At 37.9% G+C, this 19,008-nt stretch overlaps 1 protein-coding gene across 1 annotated transcript; it reads left to right on the top strand.

The window, feature by feature from the left end:
• The first annotated feature begins 6,686 nt into the window (after positions 1 to 6,686).
• gabrr3a (gamma-aminobutyric acid type A receptor subunit rho3a) lies at positions 6,687 to 18,037 on the top strand. Its single transcript, XM_032575677.1, has 9 exons — positions 6,687 to 7,148; positions 7,634 to 7,746; positions 11,424 to 11,491; positions 11,589 to 11,812; positions 12,750 to 12,832; positions 13,904 to 14,041; positions 15,746 to 15,898; positions 16,705 to 16,898; positions 16,996 to 18,037. Exons 1-9 carry the CDS (start codon positions 7,006 to 7,008, stop codon positions 17,296 to 17,298), a joined length of 1,419 nt encoding a protein of 472 aa, XP_032431568.1. The 5' UTR covers positions 6,687 to 7,005; the 3' UTR covers positions 17,299 to 18,037.
• Positions 18,038 to 19,008: the final 971 nt, after the last annotated feature.

The raw sequence follows: 19,008 nt of genomic DNA, 5'->3' as shown, positions 1-19,008 counted from the left end.
ATGCCCTGTGCTGGAGGATGCTTCCTGTTTTTGGAGCGATTTCCGGTCCTCTTGGCATTCAGCAATGTATCTCAACGCCAGATTTCACTTCATTTGAACCGAGAGGTTTTTAAGCAGACCAAGGTTTGCGTTTTTAGTTTGCATTAGAGTTCAATTACGCATTCGTGCCTGCACCAAAGAAATTTGACTTTCTAGGCAAACTGTTTAATCAAATCAAAATTTGATTAAAGAGGATCAAACAGGCACGATGCACCTATGACACTTTTGTACTCTAATTAGGTGACCTCTTGTATTGGATTGTATTTTATAGTATCAAAGTAAAGGAGGTTAAAATTCAAAAGCATGTCACATTTTTCAGAATTTATTAAAAAAAAAAAAAACAACCCTCTATCACAAGAAAACTTTTTGTAACAATACTTTTAGCACCATACTCAAAAAGCAATAGATGTTTATCTTTATTTTATGGAGTACAGGAAAAAGTAAAAAATTTTAATCACATAATGTCACACTGTCAGATATTTACTATAAACTGAAAGGTATAACAATAAATGCTCCCAAGAATCATCTGTCTCAACTGGATGGATCTCTTTGAAATAAGCCGTCTTGTTTCTTTACAACCCAATTCTTGTATGCTTCAAATCTGAAGTGTGGGCCTTGTTTCTGTTAAATAAAGTTTAGGCCCAGTGTTTTTTTATATCATTATTTTCAAAGCATTCAGACTGTGGAACCTCGTTTTCCTCAGCAGGGGATTCTTGTGGGTTTTTCTCGTTTTCATGGTCAGAATCTGTCCCTGGAGTCCCGTTGAAGCTCCCTGCTCTGTGAACATCACGTTGTTCCTCATGTACTTCAAAATGTGCTGACTGCCTATTGCATCCAGCACCAGGTTGTTCTACCTTGCACGAAGTTGAGGAGTTTAGATCTTTGCAAAGCCGAAGTCCGTCTTCAACAAGCCCAGCTCCATTTAATGTGTGCGAGACTTTTCTGGCCTCCAGTGCTGTATTAAAAAACAGAATAAAACAAAGCAAAAAACCAAAAAAGTACATGAGCTCTTGTTTTTAACATTTAATATTTTTAATTCAAGTTTGAAACGTTGAACTTGGACTTACTCCGTTTAGTAAGCACACATTATTGCTGAATAAACCGCAGAACGTTTTTCCCTCAAATTAAAACTTCTGTTTTATGACAAGGTTTTGAAACAGACAGGGACACCTTGTGGTCATTTGCTATTTTCCAAGTTGATTGACTCGATAGACACACTTGGCTTCACTCCTATAGCAACATTTGAAGACAGGCTTATTGTACTTTTTCAGTGCAGTATATCCATACGGCCATTTGTTTTTTTAAATTTCACCTTTATCTAAGCAGTAAAATCTCACTGAGATTTTCAAGACTGACCTGTTTTAAATAGACAGACTAGTCTATTTAAAACAAACATAGTCACTCGGTCCAATTCATACAATTAATTAACAGATAACAGTTAAATACTAGGGTCAAGAGCAGACATCCAATAATACGAGTACTTCTTCTCGTACTTCATTCATCTTGCAAATTACATTCATTAAAAAATATTATTTGACACAAACACTAACCTCGCAGTTCTACTGTGTTTCCAACAATTGTGACAATTTCACAATTACTTATTTCTCCTCCGAACACAGTAGTCAGTAGTATGTATTTTTCTAATGATCCAGATCCAACTTTTGAATCAGCGCCAAATGTATTAAAGGGGTGGTATTATGTATTTTGCAGGCACAAAGTGCCATTTTAAAGCACCATCAAGTATACGTTACCTTCAGTTGTTATAAAAATGTTATATATCAAACAAAACACAATTTGATGCTTTAAATTGACCTCTGTGTCTTTAAGAAGCTCTTGCTCTTTTCTACACTCCCCCTTCTGCACACCATCATAACAATGCTCCTCCATTTTGTTGCTTACAACCATTGATAGGAGCATCGCAGTACCTCCGATGAGCTCAGCAGACACGCAGTTCCTCTAGGTGTTTGTTAATTACTGCTGCCACTAGTCTAGTTGAGCAGCTGTGTTGGGGAGACACGGGAGAGGGGTGTTCTACTAGACTGAGGAGTCAAGAAGGAGCTTTTGGTAAACAGGAAACACTTTGTATGAGCAAATATTTAGACAGTCCCAAATGGTTGTCATGGGAGATTGAAGGAAAACTCAAACATGCATGAAGGAATTAAAGCAACACTCCAGATATGTCTTTGATGAGGGAATGACATTGTAACATGATATAAAGCTCAGGTATGGGTACTAATGATATCAGTCTCACTTTTGGGAGATACTTTAGAGTTGAATCCACTGAGGTGTTAATAATTTTGAGCTTAACTGCATACATACCTCTTTGTCTAGCACACCGAGGTAGAGCTACAATAATTGTGAACAAGACGAAAGCTGCGGATGCTGCAGTGCTCCACCACGACCTCTGCTGGCTCTTTTTGTCCACGCCTGAAATACACATTTCTTTTACTAAGATGCCTCTGCTTATTGACTGTGGTGCATAAATGATATTAACAATCTGAATGCAGAGGGGGGAAAAAAAGAAAAATCTCAAACTCACTTATTAATGCAACAGTAATGTTGACCTTGGTCTGAACGATGTGCCTGCTCTGCAAACTTGAGAAGGCACAAGTGTACGTTCCAGAGTGTTCCATACTGTCTGGCCTGTTGAGCAGGAGTGACCCATCTCCTTGCAGAAGCTGGTCCTGGTCAAGGACAGCTTGACCCTCCCACAGGTTGACCAAGTGTCCTGTTCTGTTGTCATATTTTAAGATCAGAGTCTGCTCCGCGAGAGAGGAGATGGTCCACGTGAGGGAGAAATTCTCAAGACTGTGTGGAGTCATGCACGAGATGGACAGTGGATGTCCCTCTTCATGAGTTATATTTTCTGAATTCAAAAGGAAACGTGTTGTTATTGCCTGTTATTTATATAAAAATGTTTCTTTATGACTAATCTATGATAAAGTTTACAGGATGCACCTTGGTTCTTCCGAGAAGCCGTCCACACCTGGTTTCTGTCGGCTGACATGAAAGAGCAAAAATACGTGCGGTCGGATAGATTACCCACAATTCTCAGCGTGCTCTCCACAGTGAACAGGCCCTTGTGATCTGCAGTCCTGATAGTGGAATTTTCCAGAGCCTCCTGAGCTGAGGGGGGCTCCGTGGCCCACATTACCTGCGGCATGGGGTAAATGTTGTGAGAGGTGCAAGTCACCTTGTCATCGCTCATCTCCATGGTTACCGACTGGATGGGAGCTAGGGGAGAAGTAGAAGAAAACAGTTTAAACTTTCAGGTCATATGGTGCAGTTTGTGGAAGGGGCAGCCAGAAATAACCAGGATGCTGTTTTAATGCGAGCAGAAAGACAGGGAATGGCGGACAAAGATTTAATCTATTCTTAGAGCTTAGTGATATGTTTCAGCGCTGGCTTTCAACAGAACAACTGTTTTTAGTCTAATCGCCTCTTAATGGTGCTGTTCTGCTGCACTTCAATGCCCTTGTTCTCTACTTTTGCAGTGGGTTAATGGGGCAGACAACCAACATGAACTTTACACACACTGTTGGCTTTCCACTGAACCTTCCCTCCACATCAATTTGAAGTGAAAATCAGCTCTCCAGTGTTTTAGCACATATTCTATTTAGAACTTCAATTATATATAATGCCTCTATAATTCAGAGTTTGGGTAGTTATTGACAAACTCTAATACAACAACGCTGCTGAAAAAATTGTGGAAAAAGGTACAAAATGTTCTGCCTACACAGGGGCCTTGAGGCAATTAATCATTGTGGCCCTTTATAAGGTTTATCATATCAATTACAACAGAGAAAGACACTGAAACAGGCAAAAATAATTTCATGACAAGCCGTACAAACCTTTTAGCTCCAAGTTGACAAACATCTCCTGGTTGCCTTTGCGTGTGCTCGTGTAGCACTTGTACCTGCCCTTGTCCTGAACTTTAACCCTCCTTAGAAGCAGCGAGGCATTGCCTTGAGGGATGTGGGAGTTGAAGAGCGACGTTCTGCCGCTAAAGTGCTTGTTTTGGAGTCCAAACTGATCTTTGTGGTAGTAGTAGCTGTGAACAGGGATTTGCTGCTTGTACCAGTGGATTACCACTGTGCCTGTGGGTCTATAGCTGCACGGCAGGACACAGTCATCTTGGATGATGCAAGTGACATTCAAGTCTGGTAACAAGACTGAAAACATACAGTTATTAAAAAGATTTAAGAGCACAGGTTTTATGTTAGTTAAATGTGTTCACAGTTTGCTGAAAAAAACTAGAAAGTGTATAATTTTGATAGCTAAATCTGAGCATTCGCCCTGTATTTATTACATAACAATACAAAGAAAAGATACTGCAAGTTCCTCTAATTATAATTTCAGTCACATGTTTTTTAAGACATTTTATGTTTTTTTAAATGTTTTTATTAAATATTTCATCATTTTTGAACAAAGCACCAACAACAAAATAATATTTTTCTGTTTTATTTTTGTTTTGAAAATGATAGCAATAACACAATTACTGGCAAACATGAATGCAATTGTGTGCATCTTTTTTTTACCTGGTGATTTATTTGATTTATTTAACCAGTTTTAAAACACTGCTTATGGTAGCTTTGTTCATAATTAAAGAATATCATAAAAATACATACCTTTTGAATTTGTCACCAAAAACTTTCCTGAGAAAAGTAGCAGCCTGAGGATAAGTCCTTGCATTTCTGCCATGTCAGTCACTCTCCACAGAGGTGTTAAACCTGTAACAGTCAGCCGCGTGTGTGAAAACACGCTGGTGTGCAGTGAGCTGTTTCTGTGTGATTCCACTTTGCATCCTTCCTAACACTAATGAAACATGGACTAATTAACCCAGCAGGTAAAAGTTTAACCAGCTTCTTGGTGCAGGGCACAACACTTCACACCTCTTCTGAAGTAGTCTGCTGAAAACACCTTCTTTCTTTTGTGACCTCAAAATGAGTTCACACCATAGCAGCTAAGCTAAAGCAAATGTAGTGTACATTTAGTGAGTAAGGAAAAAACTAGATAAGTTTTGGTGTGAATAAAATCAGAAAATTGTGTTTTTTGGTAACCAAAGTGAAAAAGGAAAACATGATAATCCTTTTTTGATAATATACTAATTTGACACTGCCCGCATTGTGTCCTAATACTCTCCATGAACTTTTAAATCTAGCTTGATCAATTACGTCTTTTAAAAAATGCTGCAGCAATCATTTGCCCTGCACATCTCTTTCCTGTCCTGTGATAGTTGAAGTAGCCTCCAGATATTCCCGACAATGAATGGGAGCACAACTAGATGATGGATAGATAGATAAAAAAAACATATTTGTAAAATATTAGATCTGGTGGTCCCCTTCTTAATACTCTTTTGACGACCTCTATGGGACAGAGATGAGATGCCAGGTCAAATGTGAACAGCTGTCCTGCAGCTGCAGGGTCACATGTTTGAGTGTACCAAGATCCACGTGCTTGATTCTTGAAGATGGCGTTGCTCATCTCTGCCCTCATTCAACTTTAATCCCAGATTAAAGGGAGCATGCTACTAGTGCCACGCCAACAATACTGAGTTATACCAGTGCAACTGTAGCTCTGATTCATTAGCTTTTTCAAAATTGATTTCAAATATATTTTCTTGCAGTTTTTCCACACTAAACCTTTATCATGAAGCTTTTATTCTCACGGATTGTAAATTGTCTCACTGTGTCTCTCATACTCATCTTTTCATGCATTTACACAACCACAAACTTGCTGCCACCAAGTGCATAATGTTTTGATTGTACAAATGTCACAAATATGTGGTGACCCTTATTAATTGTTTGGGATTTGTGTTGCTTAATCACATTTTTCTTTATGCATTTAGTCAAGAAAAAGCACCACAGAATGTAAACCTTTGTAATATAAACTGAAATTTTAAAGCACAACATCAGCCAGCAGGTAGACCTGCTAATACTCTGTGTGCATCACTGCTGTTTTTAATGAGTGCTGTATAATCTAAACAAAAATATCCAACTGTGGTCTGGAACTCTAAGTGTGGCAAATCGGACATCAGATTTTTTATTTACATTAATCCAAATGCTCTGTGGTTTTATCTTTCTCACCGTGTGTCTATCAGCAGGAAGGACGATGATGTTTTTTTTGTGTTTGCTTCCATTTTGCTGACTCTCGCTTTCCAATCTTTTCCCCTTCAAACTCAAAAAGTAACAAAGCTATATTAAAAGAGGTCTCCTGTTGAACATCCTTCAATTCTCTTGTCCGAGATGAAGCGAGAACAGTTGTGGGATCATATGATCAGGCTTACATGCTAAACAACCAGAGGCCATAAGTTCAGTGTTTACTGAAGCCACTGCAGACATATGCTCACATCTGACTCCTCTTGATAGGATCATTTGCGTCCTCTCACCGCAGCCAAGCGCAACTTAGTGTCGGAAAATCCTGCAACGTATAAAACTAGGCTACAGGGTTTTTATTTTCATCTGGCCTGGACGATGATGAAACTGGTGTTTGTATTATGCGCTTCCCCCGCCCTGCATTGCCTCCAGTTTGTAGGTTACTGAAAGATTTCACCACCCACAGAAAAGAAGATTAGGGAGGAATTAATGGTATTCCTTTGTCATTATAGGAACAAATTGATATTTGGTTTTAAATCAGAGGGGTGGGGACAGCGGGGGAGTCAGAGCAACATGTTGCGTCAGGACACATAAGCAGAGGGATGGCACTGTGACAGGCAAACTCAGCCAGGAGGATGCTCGTGCACTGGCGCTGAGCTGCTGGATATCTCCACTGATGTTCACCATGTTATGGGATATGAGAGTAAAAGATAAGGTAGATATGACCTGGTGTTTGCCTGGCAGGACAGAATGAGTGCACCCGGGACATGGACGTGTCACTAGGAGACCGGGACAGCCGTGTCTGGTTGAGACACTGAAATACTGGGAGGGACGTTTGGGTTCCTCTCGCATCTGAAGCCCCTGCTCAATCATGAGACTGGCCCTCCTGGCCTTGAGACTGATGGTTTTGGCCTGGCTGTGGCCTGTCACTCGGCTCAACAGCAGCACTTTTGCAAACAAGAAACGGCACAAAGAGGTCTATGTTGGGGAGAACACTAAAGCAAAGCATGGAGGGTAAGACTCCTCTTATTTTTCCAGGTACAACTTACATTGTCCAGTCTCTTCCGAATGGTAGTTATCTCAGACCTTGCTTGCATAATGGATCCCAGTGACGCCATCAATACCATGCAGGTGAATCCAGGTCAGGACTGGCAGTGAAATATGTGACTCTGGAGGTATTTTTAAATTTATTTCTGCACAAAGACATTGTTGTGCATGTTATCAAAGCCAGCTTTGGATTGTTTCTAGGAAGACACTAATCACCTCAGGAGGCAGATGAACGAGCGTTACCACATTATGTTTGACCCAATTACAAATGCCAGTACCCTGAATGTAACTGATTTTATTTGGGCCAAGGCTCTCGGTTTTAATCAGGGCTAAAGAGCAATTAGCCGTCACTCGCTCTCCCAGCCAGATGTTGCTTCTGTTTAGAGTCTGTTTTTGTTAGAGATTGCCTTACTGATCTGTCATTTGATCTTTTTTTTATTTTTTTTTTCTAGACGGGTGGATCTTAAGATGAAGAAGCTAGACAGCACAAAGTCCCTGCTAATTAAATCTGAGCAGCTACTAAGGATTGAAGATCACGATTTTGCCATGCGCCCAGGCTTTGGAGGTAAGAAAGCTCAGCTTAATTAATATAGTTCTGTTTATTTATATATTACTCTTAAGTAGTTCCACTGTTAAAAGCAAACAAAAAGCTGCTTTTGAGTTACGCATTTAAACTGGTCCACTCAACATTTAACTGTATTGTTCTTGTTCTCTTGTAATAAATATTTGTTTTTATTATCAGATAATGTAGTCGACTATGTGGGTTATTGTGCTTGTCTACCATAATAAGCAATGCCTAACACAAAAAACCTTGTTGACCTAGATTGTCTGGTGCCTGGGATTGTCTGGTCCCAGGCACCAGACTACAGCGGTGCAGAGAAAATAATCTGAACTGTGTTCCTAATCCTGCTCCTTTCTACACTTTGAAGGATAGTTCACTTTTTTCGTTCACAATGTATTTTGGCATAGTAAAAATACTGGAATATTGCAATGAATGTGTCCATGTTGTAAGCAAGGTAAATATAAATTTCTGTGATAATACTATTCCCTCATTGGGTGGATTGCTACAAGTTTAAATGGACAATTTCTACATGGACTACAACACTGCATTTTATTTACTTTATTTTAGTGTTACATGAAAATGCTCTGATTTACAGTTGCATAGTCTTTAGAATAGCCTCCAGGATTAAAAAAACATTATGATCTTATACTTATGTGTTTCAAATATAATTACATTTTATTCAATTTTTTAAATCAATTTACACAAAAATGAAAAGAAAGAAATAATGACATGTTTTCTAGATTCCCACTTTAAAAGCCAGCAAGTTACTTGAACAAAACTAAACATTTCCAATAAGTGTGATGTTATTCTGAATTTTACAGATGAATCCTCCTAAAATAACAAGTATCCTCCAAGAAAAACCTGACCAGGCACTAGTTGGTGATTATCTGTGTATCTTTCAGAATGAATACAAACCGCCAGGACACATACAAATGCAAAAACCACACTTTTGATTAATCCCAAGCATAATTAACACAAGAATGTTTCACCATCAGTCAAGTTGAGACCTAGCATTCCAGAGTAAATCCAAAAAATGGTCAACACTTAACATATTATACTTTACGGGAGATTCCGTAAAGATTCCTTTGGCAAATCATAACCCCATTTTAGTCATGCCTTTCATCCATGGTAGATGGCTTCATTTCATACCTGAAAAAAATGTGGTATAAAAGGACTGAAACTGCAAAGGCATAAAGTGACTAGGTGGCAAAATAATCAGAAACTATAGGTATTTGCAAAAGGCACGTTTTGCAAATATGTGCCTTTGTGTAAATCGTGTTTACACATGATTTTTAAAATGCCTGAAGTGTAACCTTGGGGGGCATTTTCTGCCCTTGGAATGATTTCGTGTGACCTCTGATAATGGCATATGCGATTGATCCAGATAATCACTTTTTGTGATGAAAAAAAAAAAATCTTCCTTAAACAAAAAAGGTTGGGTGCAACTCAAAATGTTTATGTTTTATCAGCAATGATTTTTTATCTTTTATTTATTACGCTTGTGTAGAAGTTAGGACCACAAACATGGAGCAACTTTTACTCTAAAGCAGATCTGGGTGCGCTCACTAAACGTGACAAGATAATATAAGAATATTTAAACAAGGGATACTAATATTTCAATCTTATTGATGAGAATAGACCAACAAAATGGAAAACAGCAACATTGCATGCCTTTTTTGAAAAATAAGACAAACATGTGAAAACCTTTTTGTTTCTTTTGAAAATGATTTTGAATCATTTTAATCAAAAAGTGAATTTTGTTTTTGCTATTGTGACCCTTGAGTACTTGCAATTTCATGATTTCATGCACCAACTAAAGCAAAAATAACTAAGACCTGTAACAGTCCATTTAGCATTTGAGACAGTAGAAACACAATAGGGACCAGAATATTGGCTGGTGAAATTTGTTGACATTATTACAGTGATAAAGCAACCATTTAACACTGTCACTTTGTCGAATTTCTCTCATAATTCTTTTATATTTCCATTTAGTTTGTACTTTATTTTTTCAGCTGCAGATCATTGATGCTGATAAAAAAAAATACCTTTGTGTGTGGACCCCCCTCTGTCTAAATATAATCCATTCCACCATTAGATTGCAGTTGTACCCTGAGTATTTACCCTCATTAGGTAATGGCACTTTTAGAGGAGCATGTGCAAATTGCACATCACACAGTATGTTGCGCATGCTCTGCTACTGGATGATGACTTAACAAGCACAATGGTCATAATAAGAAACTACAGCTCTAACGGAAAGTTTTTGCAGTATTTTATGTCTTTTATGTAGTTTTTCCATCCCTTTGTTGTATTTCTGACATATGCAGTTAAACCAGCTGTAGCTCATCCAGCCCTGTTTGTTTTCCTGCCTCTCTGTACATTTGGCATTTGCTCCTGGTATTGTCCAGGGTTTACTCAGGTCATGTGAAGTGAAAGTCTTACTGATGGGATTGTTATAAGCACTGATTATTATTTTTTTTCTTCTTGCATGCAGGATTATGGGACAACTCCAACTGAAATAGACAGCTACAGAACATAAACTAAACAAAAAAAGAAAAAAAAAATGTATCCATGCAAGTTGTTAACTCTATAACTCTTCAAATATTTTTTGAGAGGATCTTGTAGCACATTCGTCAGATTAAGCAAGTTTCAGAAAACAAGTTTTGTACTGGAAAATAGGTCACACATTCAACACTCCTGCATCATCCTTCAGATTCTGGGCCTTTACAACAGCTAAGGTCCTGCTAAAACATGTTAAGGACAAATCTGCTGGTTGATGAATGCAGACAATCCTATTTATGAATAGAATTGAGACAAATCTGACAAAACACAACTGTTTAAAGGTTTTGTTTTCACCCCAATCACCCTAATTCGGAAGTCCTTCATTACTTCTGTTAGTTTATAAATTACAGAATGGCTTAGCAACCAAATGCATGAAATATCTGTTGTTTCATCAACCTTCGAGACCACCCAGGGCTTCTTGTTCAAATGTACTCTGAATCCCCAGAATCAGAGCCAAATATAAAACGCAGTATTCAGTTCTTAGCCTCTCCTAATCTGGAAAAAAACTTCCAGAAAATTGCAAAAATGCCAAAACACTGAATTCTTCTAAATCAAAACTAAAAATCAGAGTTACTTTTGATTAATAATAACTGGTATATTGGTTAATTCTAGTCTTCATACGTGATGACAAAGATTTACTTGTTTTCTGTTTAATGTTGTCATTATTGTTTATTGTGGCTAGATTGTGACTAGATTCATCTTATAAAACACTTTGTACTGCCTCTTTGGTAATATGTACAATACAAATAAACTTTATTTGTTGAGGTAATGCTACTACAAGGTGAAATAACCTCACAAATTACACATATGCAGTTTTAATATTTATAAGGATCTCTCCCATTTTTTCATCCTTGCAGAACTTATAATCTAGTATATGGAAAGGTGGTTATGCGACGTCAGTAAATATTATTTTCTAGTAGGAGACATTTATAGTAAATTGGTTTAATCATTTAGGGTTTCATTTTAGTCAGCTGGCCCAAATAGAAACTTGATTCACTATTAATTGAACTGAGTCTGATATAAAATATTTATATATATCATTGACATGCATACCTTTGTGGGATGAAAAGGCAGATAATTTGGAGAATATTTTATCTTAAATCTTTTTCTCATTTTTTCAGGTTCCGCTCTTCCAGTTGGAATAGACGTCCAGGTGGAGAGCATTGACAGCATATCTGAAGTAAACATGGTATGCGCCTCTGTCATTCCTCTGGTTTACATAAACTGTTCAGCCCGATTGCTGTTTATTTATTTTTTCTCTTTCACTTTTCTTCGCTCTTCTTCAGGACTTCACCATGACCCTCTACTTGAGGCATTACTGGCAGGACGATCGGCTGGCTTTCCCCTCCAGCAGCAACAAAAGTCGAACCTTCGACGCACGTCTCGTCAAGAAAATTTGGGTTCCAGATGTGTTCTTTGTGCATTCAAAACGTTCGTTTATCCATGATACTACTATGGAGAACATCATGCTGAGGGTTTTTCCAGATGGAAATATTCTCTACAGTGTGAGGTAAAAACACTTGTAGTCACTGAGCCCTTGGATAGCAACCCTTTTCTCACTATTTAGATAGAAACTTGATATCATAAACTATATATTCATCCTGCTGTTGCTTCTAGCTGTTTATCCACCCTCACCAGGCAAAAACTGCAACATGTGCAGTAACAGATCCCCCTTTTGGCATAGGTAAAGATTCTGATTCACAGGTGGGCTATTTGACTCTTAGTGCCAGATTGTGGCACCTGATTGACCCAAAATAACCGAATGGTCCCCATCTCACATGATAGTCACTGCTGTCATATAACTAACAGTAGACATGACTAGATAATAGAAAATGAGTTAACATTATAAATAGTCAACATATATACAAAACATCTAAAAAAAAGATGGCTATGAAAGAACCAAAACTGCTAAAGCACAGAAATATGTTGGGACAAAATGATTTGCATCCACTGGCAAGATTACAAACAAAACATTGACTATTTACTCTCATTAAAAACTACCCAGGCACACAAGTTACCTTTGTTATTCTTTTTTATTTATAATAAACTTTATTTTACTCCTGCTCTACTCTTCTCACCAGTCTACTTAATATTTCCCCCAAGGACTTGGGGATCAATCGATTGACTTAGACTGGTTGTCCAATATTGTGAGACAAATTTTATAAAAATGTTTTTTTTTTTTGGGACAAAATATGTGACAAGCTGGAAGCAGTGCGCAGAAAGTAAGAGTAACATGAGAAGGTAGAAAATTTGCTTTTACAGAATTGATCATATCAGTTTCATCTGCAGATGTCAAAAATATGGAATCCTCTCACTGAAGCCACAAACTGTCATTGAAAGTTGCTGCACATGCATTGTTTTCTTTTTTGCTTTTGGGTTAACAAAGTTGAACAAATTGAGTGATTTGAATGATGTGGGTGTTTATGTAACTTTAAGTTGTGTTTTAGGATCACTGTGACCGCTCTGTGCTCGATGGACTTCAGTAGTTTTCCTCTGGACACACAGAACTGCTCTCTGGAGCTGGAGAGCTGTGAGTATCAACCAGAAGCTGAGGGAACGTCTTGGACGTCTAATATTGTTCACAGTCAAACATAATTCCACGATTATTAGTTATTTTAGTGATCAAAATATTCTACAGCTTTAATAAAGCATTTACATAGTTTTGCATTGGAAGGTGTGGACCAGAAAATGCGCCGCTATTGCAGTTCATGTAACAGTGGAATGGAATCGGAAAGTAAACTCTGACTAACTTTTATTTTTTGGCGTAAATAAGACTATGTTAGTTTGTTTTGTTTCTTCTGTGCTGCTGTGACTTGCACCCACACACTTCTCACATTTTGTCACATTGCAGCCCCAACCTTCACTGTAGTTTACTGACGTTATTTGATAGACCAACAAAAAGTAGTGCATAATTGAGTAGTGGAACAATAAGCACGTGGTATTAAACTTCAGTGTAAAGTGCATCTGCTTCCTTTTACGCTGTCACCTCTCAAACCAGTTGTTCTCTGAAGTAATCTGATGACTATTAGTAAATATTAGTGAACAAGAAACATCATGAAGACCATGAAAGACCACTGAGAAGTTAAAAGCTAGGCTAGGTCATATAGCAATCTTCAAAACTTTGATTAACTCTTCAATTCTTCATCTGAAAATGGAAGGCGTATGACACAACTGTGAAACCTACTAAAATATGTCTGTTCATCTGGATAAACTGCAGTGTATCATTTTCCTTCTACTTCACTAAGATGCACTCACCATTACTTAAAATTCCCATGTCATGCATTGAGGTTTTGGGTGTAACTTGATGAAATGTGAACAACTTGGAGGGGAATGAGTATTTTTGCAATACACCGTAGATGATTGTCTTTAGACGTTTTTTGACAGTCTTATTCAAATGTTCTGTGGGTTTTCTGTATTTTCAGTGCATTCTCTCTCTCTGTTATTGCCATACATTCACATCATGGAGCTTGATCTTAGAGGAAAGGCAGATATCCAGCTTAAAACAATCTCTCCTTCCCTCTGAGAAAAACACCCATGTTTCTCCTGAGAGAGGCAAAACGTGAATCTCTCCTCCCACTCTTCCTTCTCTCCTCTCTTTAAGATGCTTACAATGAGAACGACCTAATGCTCTACTGGAAGAACGGGAACGATTCATTAAGGACTGATGAGATAGTGCTCTCTCAGTTTTTTATTGAAGACTTCCAGCCTTCCTTTGGGCTTGCCTTCTACAGCAGCACTGGTATGTGAGGCTGGGGCTCTCTGAGCTGTATCCACTTTAGAAACAACCAGAGAGCTCCTCTAATGTTTTTTTTTTTTTTTTCTGTGATGTAGCTTGCCAAGATAATAATTCTAATAATGTTACATGTTGGCTTTGTATATATGTATAAAAGAAACAACTTAGTGTTTTTTGTTGGGGTTTTTTTTTTTACATAAAATCAACTTGGATGGATAGATGGATGGAAAATCAACTTCAAATGGGGCGTTTTGTTTGAAGCTCTCAGTAGCGAGTCCTTAACACTAGGAGGGTCTTGAAAACCCTGCCAGGTTTTCAAACTGTCCAAACTGACGACTCTGATGGCTCAAATTAGCCTCCATTCATCCATTCTTCTATTGTTCTATTGTTCTATTGTACATGTGGTCGTTGACCGTCAGGCCAGAAGGTAGGGATGTGAATAGTCCATGTTGGGGGTGGGTATCTATGATACCTACAACTAGTCAGTTTAGTTTTGAAGCATACATGAAGTGTTTTTGGAGAGATGTGACCTTTTGCCAAATGTACATAGAGTTTGCAAAACATACAATCTGTTTCAAGAAATGTGCAAAGGTTTTTCTAAAAGAAATTAGTAATGTTTTTCTTTGAAATAAAGCTAAGAGGGTATAAAATGACTACCTTCAGCCAATTGTGCAACTGTGAGATGCGTTGAGGCCATTACCAGGGTACTTAAGGGTACTTAAGGGTACTTAGGCCATTTGGTCATCTCTAGACTGAATAGGAGTGTTGTCTACGTGGACTACCTTCGGCCCTTTAAAGCACATGTTTGGGTTTCAACCTTCTTGGAAGATTCACAAAAACAAATATTACATTGAGTTAAAACTGTATGGCTGAAAATAGAATAATGAATGGATACAGCAAGCCTCATTTTAGGCCCCGGGTGAAAGAAAAAATATTGATTTTCATAGCTCTCTGTGGGAAAACTGATACTAAACAGCACTCAAAAGATTATTTTTCAATCAATATTTTTCTATGCTTGAGCTGTTATAATATTGAGATAATAAAATACTTATTTAATGGATCATTGTTGAAAATTATTAATGCAAATATCTAAATAATATTGTCTCAAAGTGCAGAATTCCTGAATTTTGTTCTGTTTTGTGGAGTTTTCTAAGGAATCCCCGCTGATTGTGTCAATTTCTTTTGCAGTAATCTTTTCTCCTGAATTAGCATGTAGCAAAAGCAGATTATATATCCAGTTGAGTCGTTAACTTTGCAGCAGTCCCTACACACAGAAAGACAGAACTAAATGTCATCTGTAGAGAGTAACTATAAACATTTTTTCAGAAACTGCTGATGCAGCATTGCCCAAGCAAGGTGTCGCAACCGAACACAGAAACATTGGATCTGCTGTTGCATCTATGTAGAGAACTTAGTGGCAACACCAACAGCAGATTGTACATAATTGGAGTAGGGGAGAATGTAGCAAAGTGGTCGGTACAACCTCCAGCAGCATAACTGCAGAGATAGCTATGGATAACACTTTAACTAAGCTTTATCAAAATGAAAGATTTAAGTCTTAGAAGTAGAAAGGGAGTCTGCCTCACAGACATTTAAAATGTTGCTTAAAGATTCAATGTGTATTTTGGTTTGTTTTACAGAGTTATGGTGGCACATTTTTCCTTTTTTCTCCTGATGGTTGCTTTGCTCTGCATTTTTGCACTGTTTCAGGTTGGTACAATCGACTCTACATAAACTTCATCCTAAGGAGGCACATTTTCTTCTTCATGCTTCAGACCTACTTTCCGACCATGCTGATGGTGATGCTGTCATGGGTGTCTTTCTGGATAGATAGGAGAGCCGTACCTGCTCGTGTCTCATTGGGTAATGAGAAAACGTACAGCCACAATCTATGGAAAAAAACCTTTTGCAAAGATCAATTAAAGTAACTATTCACAAAGAAAATCACTTTTCTTGTGATTTAATGTAAAGAAGAGGATGGAAACAAAATGTTGATTTGTGTATTGACTAGCCGCATCTGGTGATTTTTAGTGTTTTCTTGCACATTTTATCTCTGCTTTAATAATTATGGTTTAAAGATGATAACCAACTATTGAATGTTGAGATAGTAAAATTAATAAATAAAAACAAAACTTTGCAAAATTCAGGGCGTCTCCCTATGGACACAGAGGGGGGATTTCTAGGCAAGAAAAATAAATGAAACCTTTGTTTATTGTAAACCAAACCGACCGGATTGGTCGTTAGGACAAACAGAAAATCACAGGGCAGCAACTCAATGCATTTTACAATTTAGATGTTGAAGATGTTAAAGACAACTTGATGAAATTCAAACTGAGAATGAAAAGGGTTCTGGAAGGAGATTTAAGTAACTTTAACAGCCTTGTTGGTGCCAGAAACTGTTTACTTAGATTTTAATCCACCACAATTTATTGAGTTTCCAAAACAGCAAAATATCCACAGAGCTATACTAATATGGATGAAATTGCCTAAGTAATGATTCAGTATTAATTAATTACTTAAGGCATTGATAGTTTCATAATGTAACCTATTGGGCTTCAGTTGTACATACATATATGAAGTTGTACATATAATCCATACATATTTTCTTTTTTGTGCACTCATGTCATTTCTGTCTGCACACGCGTGTGTGTGTGTATGTGTGTGTGCAGGCATCACCACTGTTTTGACCATGTCCACCATCATCACTGGTGTCTCTGCCTCTATGCCACAAGTGTCTTACGTCAAAGCCGTAGACATCTACTTGTGGGCAAGCTTCCTGTTCGTCTTTTTGTCCGTCATCGAGTACGCTGCTGTCAACTATTTCACCACGGTGGAGGAGATGAAGAAGCTGAAGAATGCTAAGGTCCCATTCAATTTTCAGTTCTCCCATCACGTCTTCTTAAAGTTTTTGTAATTATTTCGATCTTCATGTTGTTCGCTCTGGTTTTCTTTCGCTGCAGATCCCCAGTAACTTCGATACCACCCAAGCCATGGCCTTTGATGGGTGTTTCCACGATAACGACATTGACCTGGTTTCTTTCCCAGAGGTCTCCATCACTCCGACTACAGACAGAAACACCCAGCCTCGAAACTCCACCATTTCTGCACCCACAGAGGGAACCAGGCTCCGTCGCAGGAACACACTGAAATACAACCTGAGCTTCATCAGGAGCAACAGTTACATGATTGACTCGTATTCTAGAGTCATCTTCCCCATGGCTTATCTGCTCTTCAACATCATTTACTGGAGTTTGTATGCTTAGGACATTTGTTAAAAAGACTTACTAAGTACCATAAATGCTGGTCTATCCTGCCATGATGACCTTTTGTTTGCACACTGTTTGATGCAGAGCTTTAATATCTTTTATGATGTCTCAGATTCAAACAGCCGAGATCAGCTGTTGCAGCAAATTCAGTGCTGACCTTGATATTGGTATCCTTCACAAAGGTGTGTAAAAGACCTTAAAATAAATTCTTTATTGCAGAAAATAAGTCAGACTGAAACTTTTAGAAAAAATTAGTTTTTAATTCAATTAAAAATTAATTGATTATTCAGTGGAGAAATCCACTGTGTTATTTCAAAATTCTTTAAAAATCTTTTCCTAGGGTGCCGGGGAATTTGTCTGCATCTGTAGCCGCAATTTTCCGAATGTTCATACGTGTCTTCAAAAAGCGTGATTTGGAAAAAGTCTTAACCATTTCTATTTCTTTTTTTTTGTTGTTGTTGTTGTTATGTTTTATTTCAGAGAATAATTTGGCATGAGGCAATTTTCTTTTCTTTTTTCATGTGTTCTGACTTGTAATATATAAAGAAAATGGTTGCCTGCATGTGCCAAGGCAGGGCAGTTTTGCTCTACAAAAAGGATATCTCATCGTAGTACCGTAAATATTTGATTGACTTCATTAAATCAACATTTCAGATTAGACAAGCCACTTCAGTGAAATTGGAACCTGTACAAAGCAATATATATTTATCTTTACAAATAAACCTACGGTTTTAAATACTGTATGTGTCAGGCTACTTTTTGGCCGATCGTTACATCAGTTTACTCTTCTTTTTTAAGTTATGCCCAAAACGACATTGTTGTTTCAACATTATTTGGAACTCAGCTTTGTGCTAAAAGCAATGTCATCTTTGTCGATGGCTTTCCTTCAAACACTTCTGGTGAATTCTTTCTCAACCCCATTGTACTCCAGGTCCATCACAGGTCAGAACAGACACATACAACCACACACATTCATGCCTAAGGGCAGTTTTAGAGCAACCAAATAACCTAACATTCATGTTTTTGGAATGTGGGAGGACGCTGGAGTACCCAAAAGAGCCTGCTGTCTAAAAGACAAAAACCTTTTTGCTACAGGCAGCAAATAAAAAAAAGGCACATCTACACCACCACCAGTATTACCTGACCAATAAACGTACTTATACAAAGCATATTTTTATGGATGTTAGTCACAGTTAGACCTATAAAGGTGGGTTGTTCCAAAAACTGTGAAAAGATCCAAAATGCTCACAATAACAGACAGACAGATGGGGCTTTTCAGATGGATTCAAAACCGGAGCTTAAAGGTATTACTGCATGTTGACAGGTTGTCCTGCAAATAAAAGCATGGATTAAATGGAAAATAAAACCAGAGTCCTGAGAAACAGGCATTACAAAACAAGTCTGGAACACTTGGTTGAATGCCAAAACACAATCTGGCAAAGACTGAATCCCAAAAGCAGGTGAATGAGAGCATGAGCAGGTGAGCTCCTTTGGGGCCTCTGGTGGAGGGAAGTGGTGATGCAGGGAAAACAAGACGGCTCTGCTGCACTGCAAGAGCATGACTTATCTTACATTTCGCAATATATCACAAAACATGGAAATCGTTAGAGCTATCTTGGAGAAGTGAATTATGCTTCGGGTTACTAACCAGTTAAACCACAAAGATGGCATTTTAAAGTAGCTAATGAAACAGATGAATAATATAAC

Source organism: Xiphophorus hellerii, chromosome 11 (assembly GCF_003331165.1).
Source record: "Xiphophorus hellerii strain 12219 chromosome 11, Xiphophorus_hellerii-4.1, whole genome shotgun sequence".
NCBI classification, from domain to species: Eukaryota; Metazoa; Chordata; class Actinopteri; order Cyprinodontiformes; family Poeciliidae; genus Xiphophorus; species Xiphophorus hellerii.
Note: the sequence above shows the minus strand (reverse complement) of the source record. Positions and strands in the feature narration are given on the sequence as shown.

Bases quoted from the DNA above. Each gene is read 5' to 3' on its own strand.
- gabrr3a (XM_032575677.1), top strand. From the start codon at position 7,006: ATGAGACTGGCCCTCCTGGCCTTGAGACTGATGGTTTTGGCCTGGCTG. The intron at 11,492-11,588 runs GTATGCGCCTCT...GCTCTTCTTCAG, and splicing joins GCATATCTGAAGTAAACATG to GACTTCACCATGACCCTCTA. The intron at 12,833-13,903 runs GTGAGTATCAAC...CCTCTCTTTAAG, and splicing joins CTCTCTGGAGCTGGAGAGCT to ATGCTTACAATGAGAACGAC.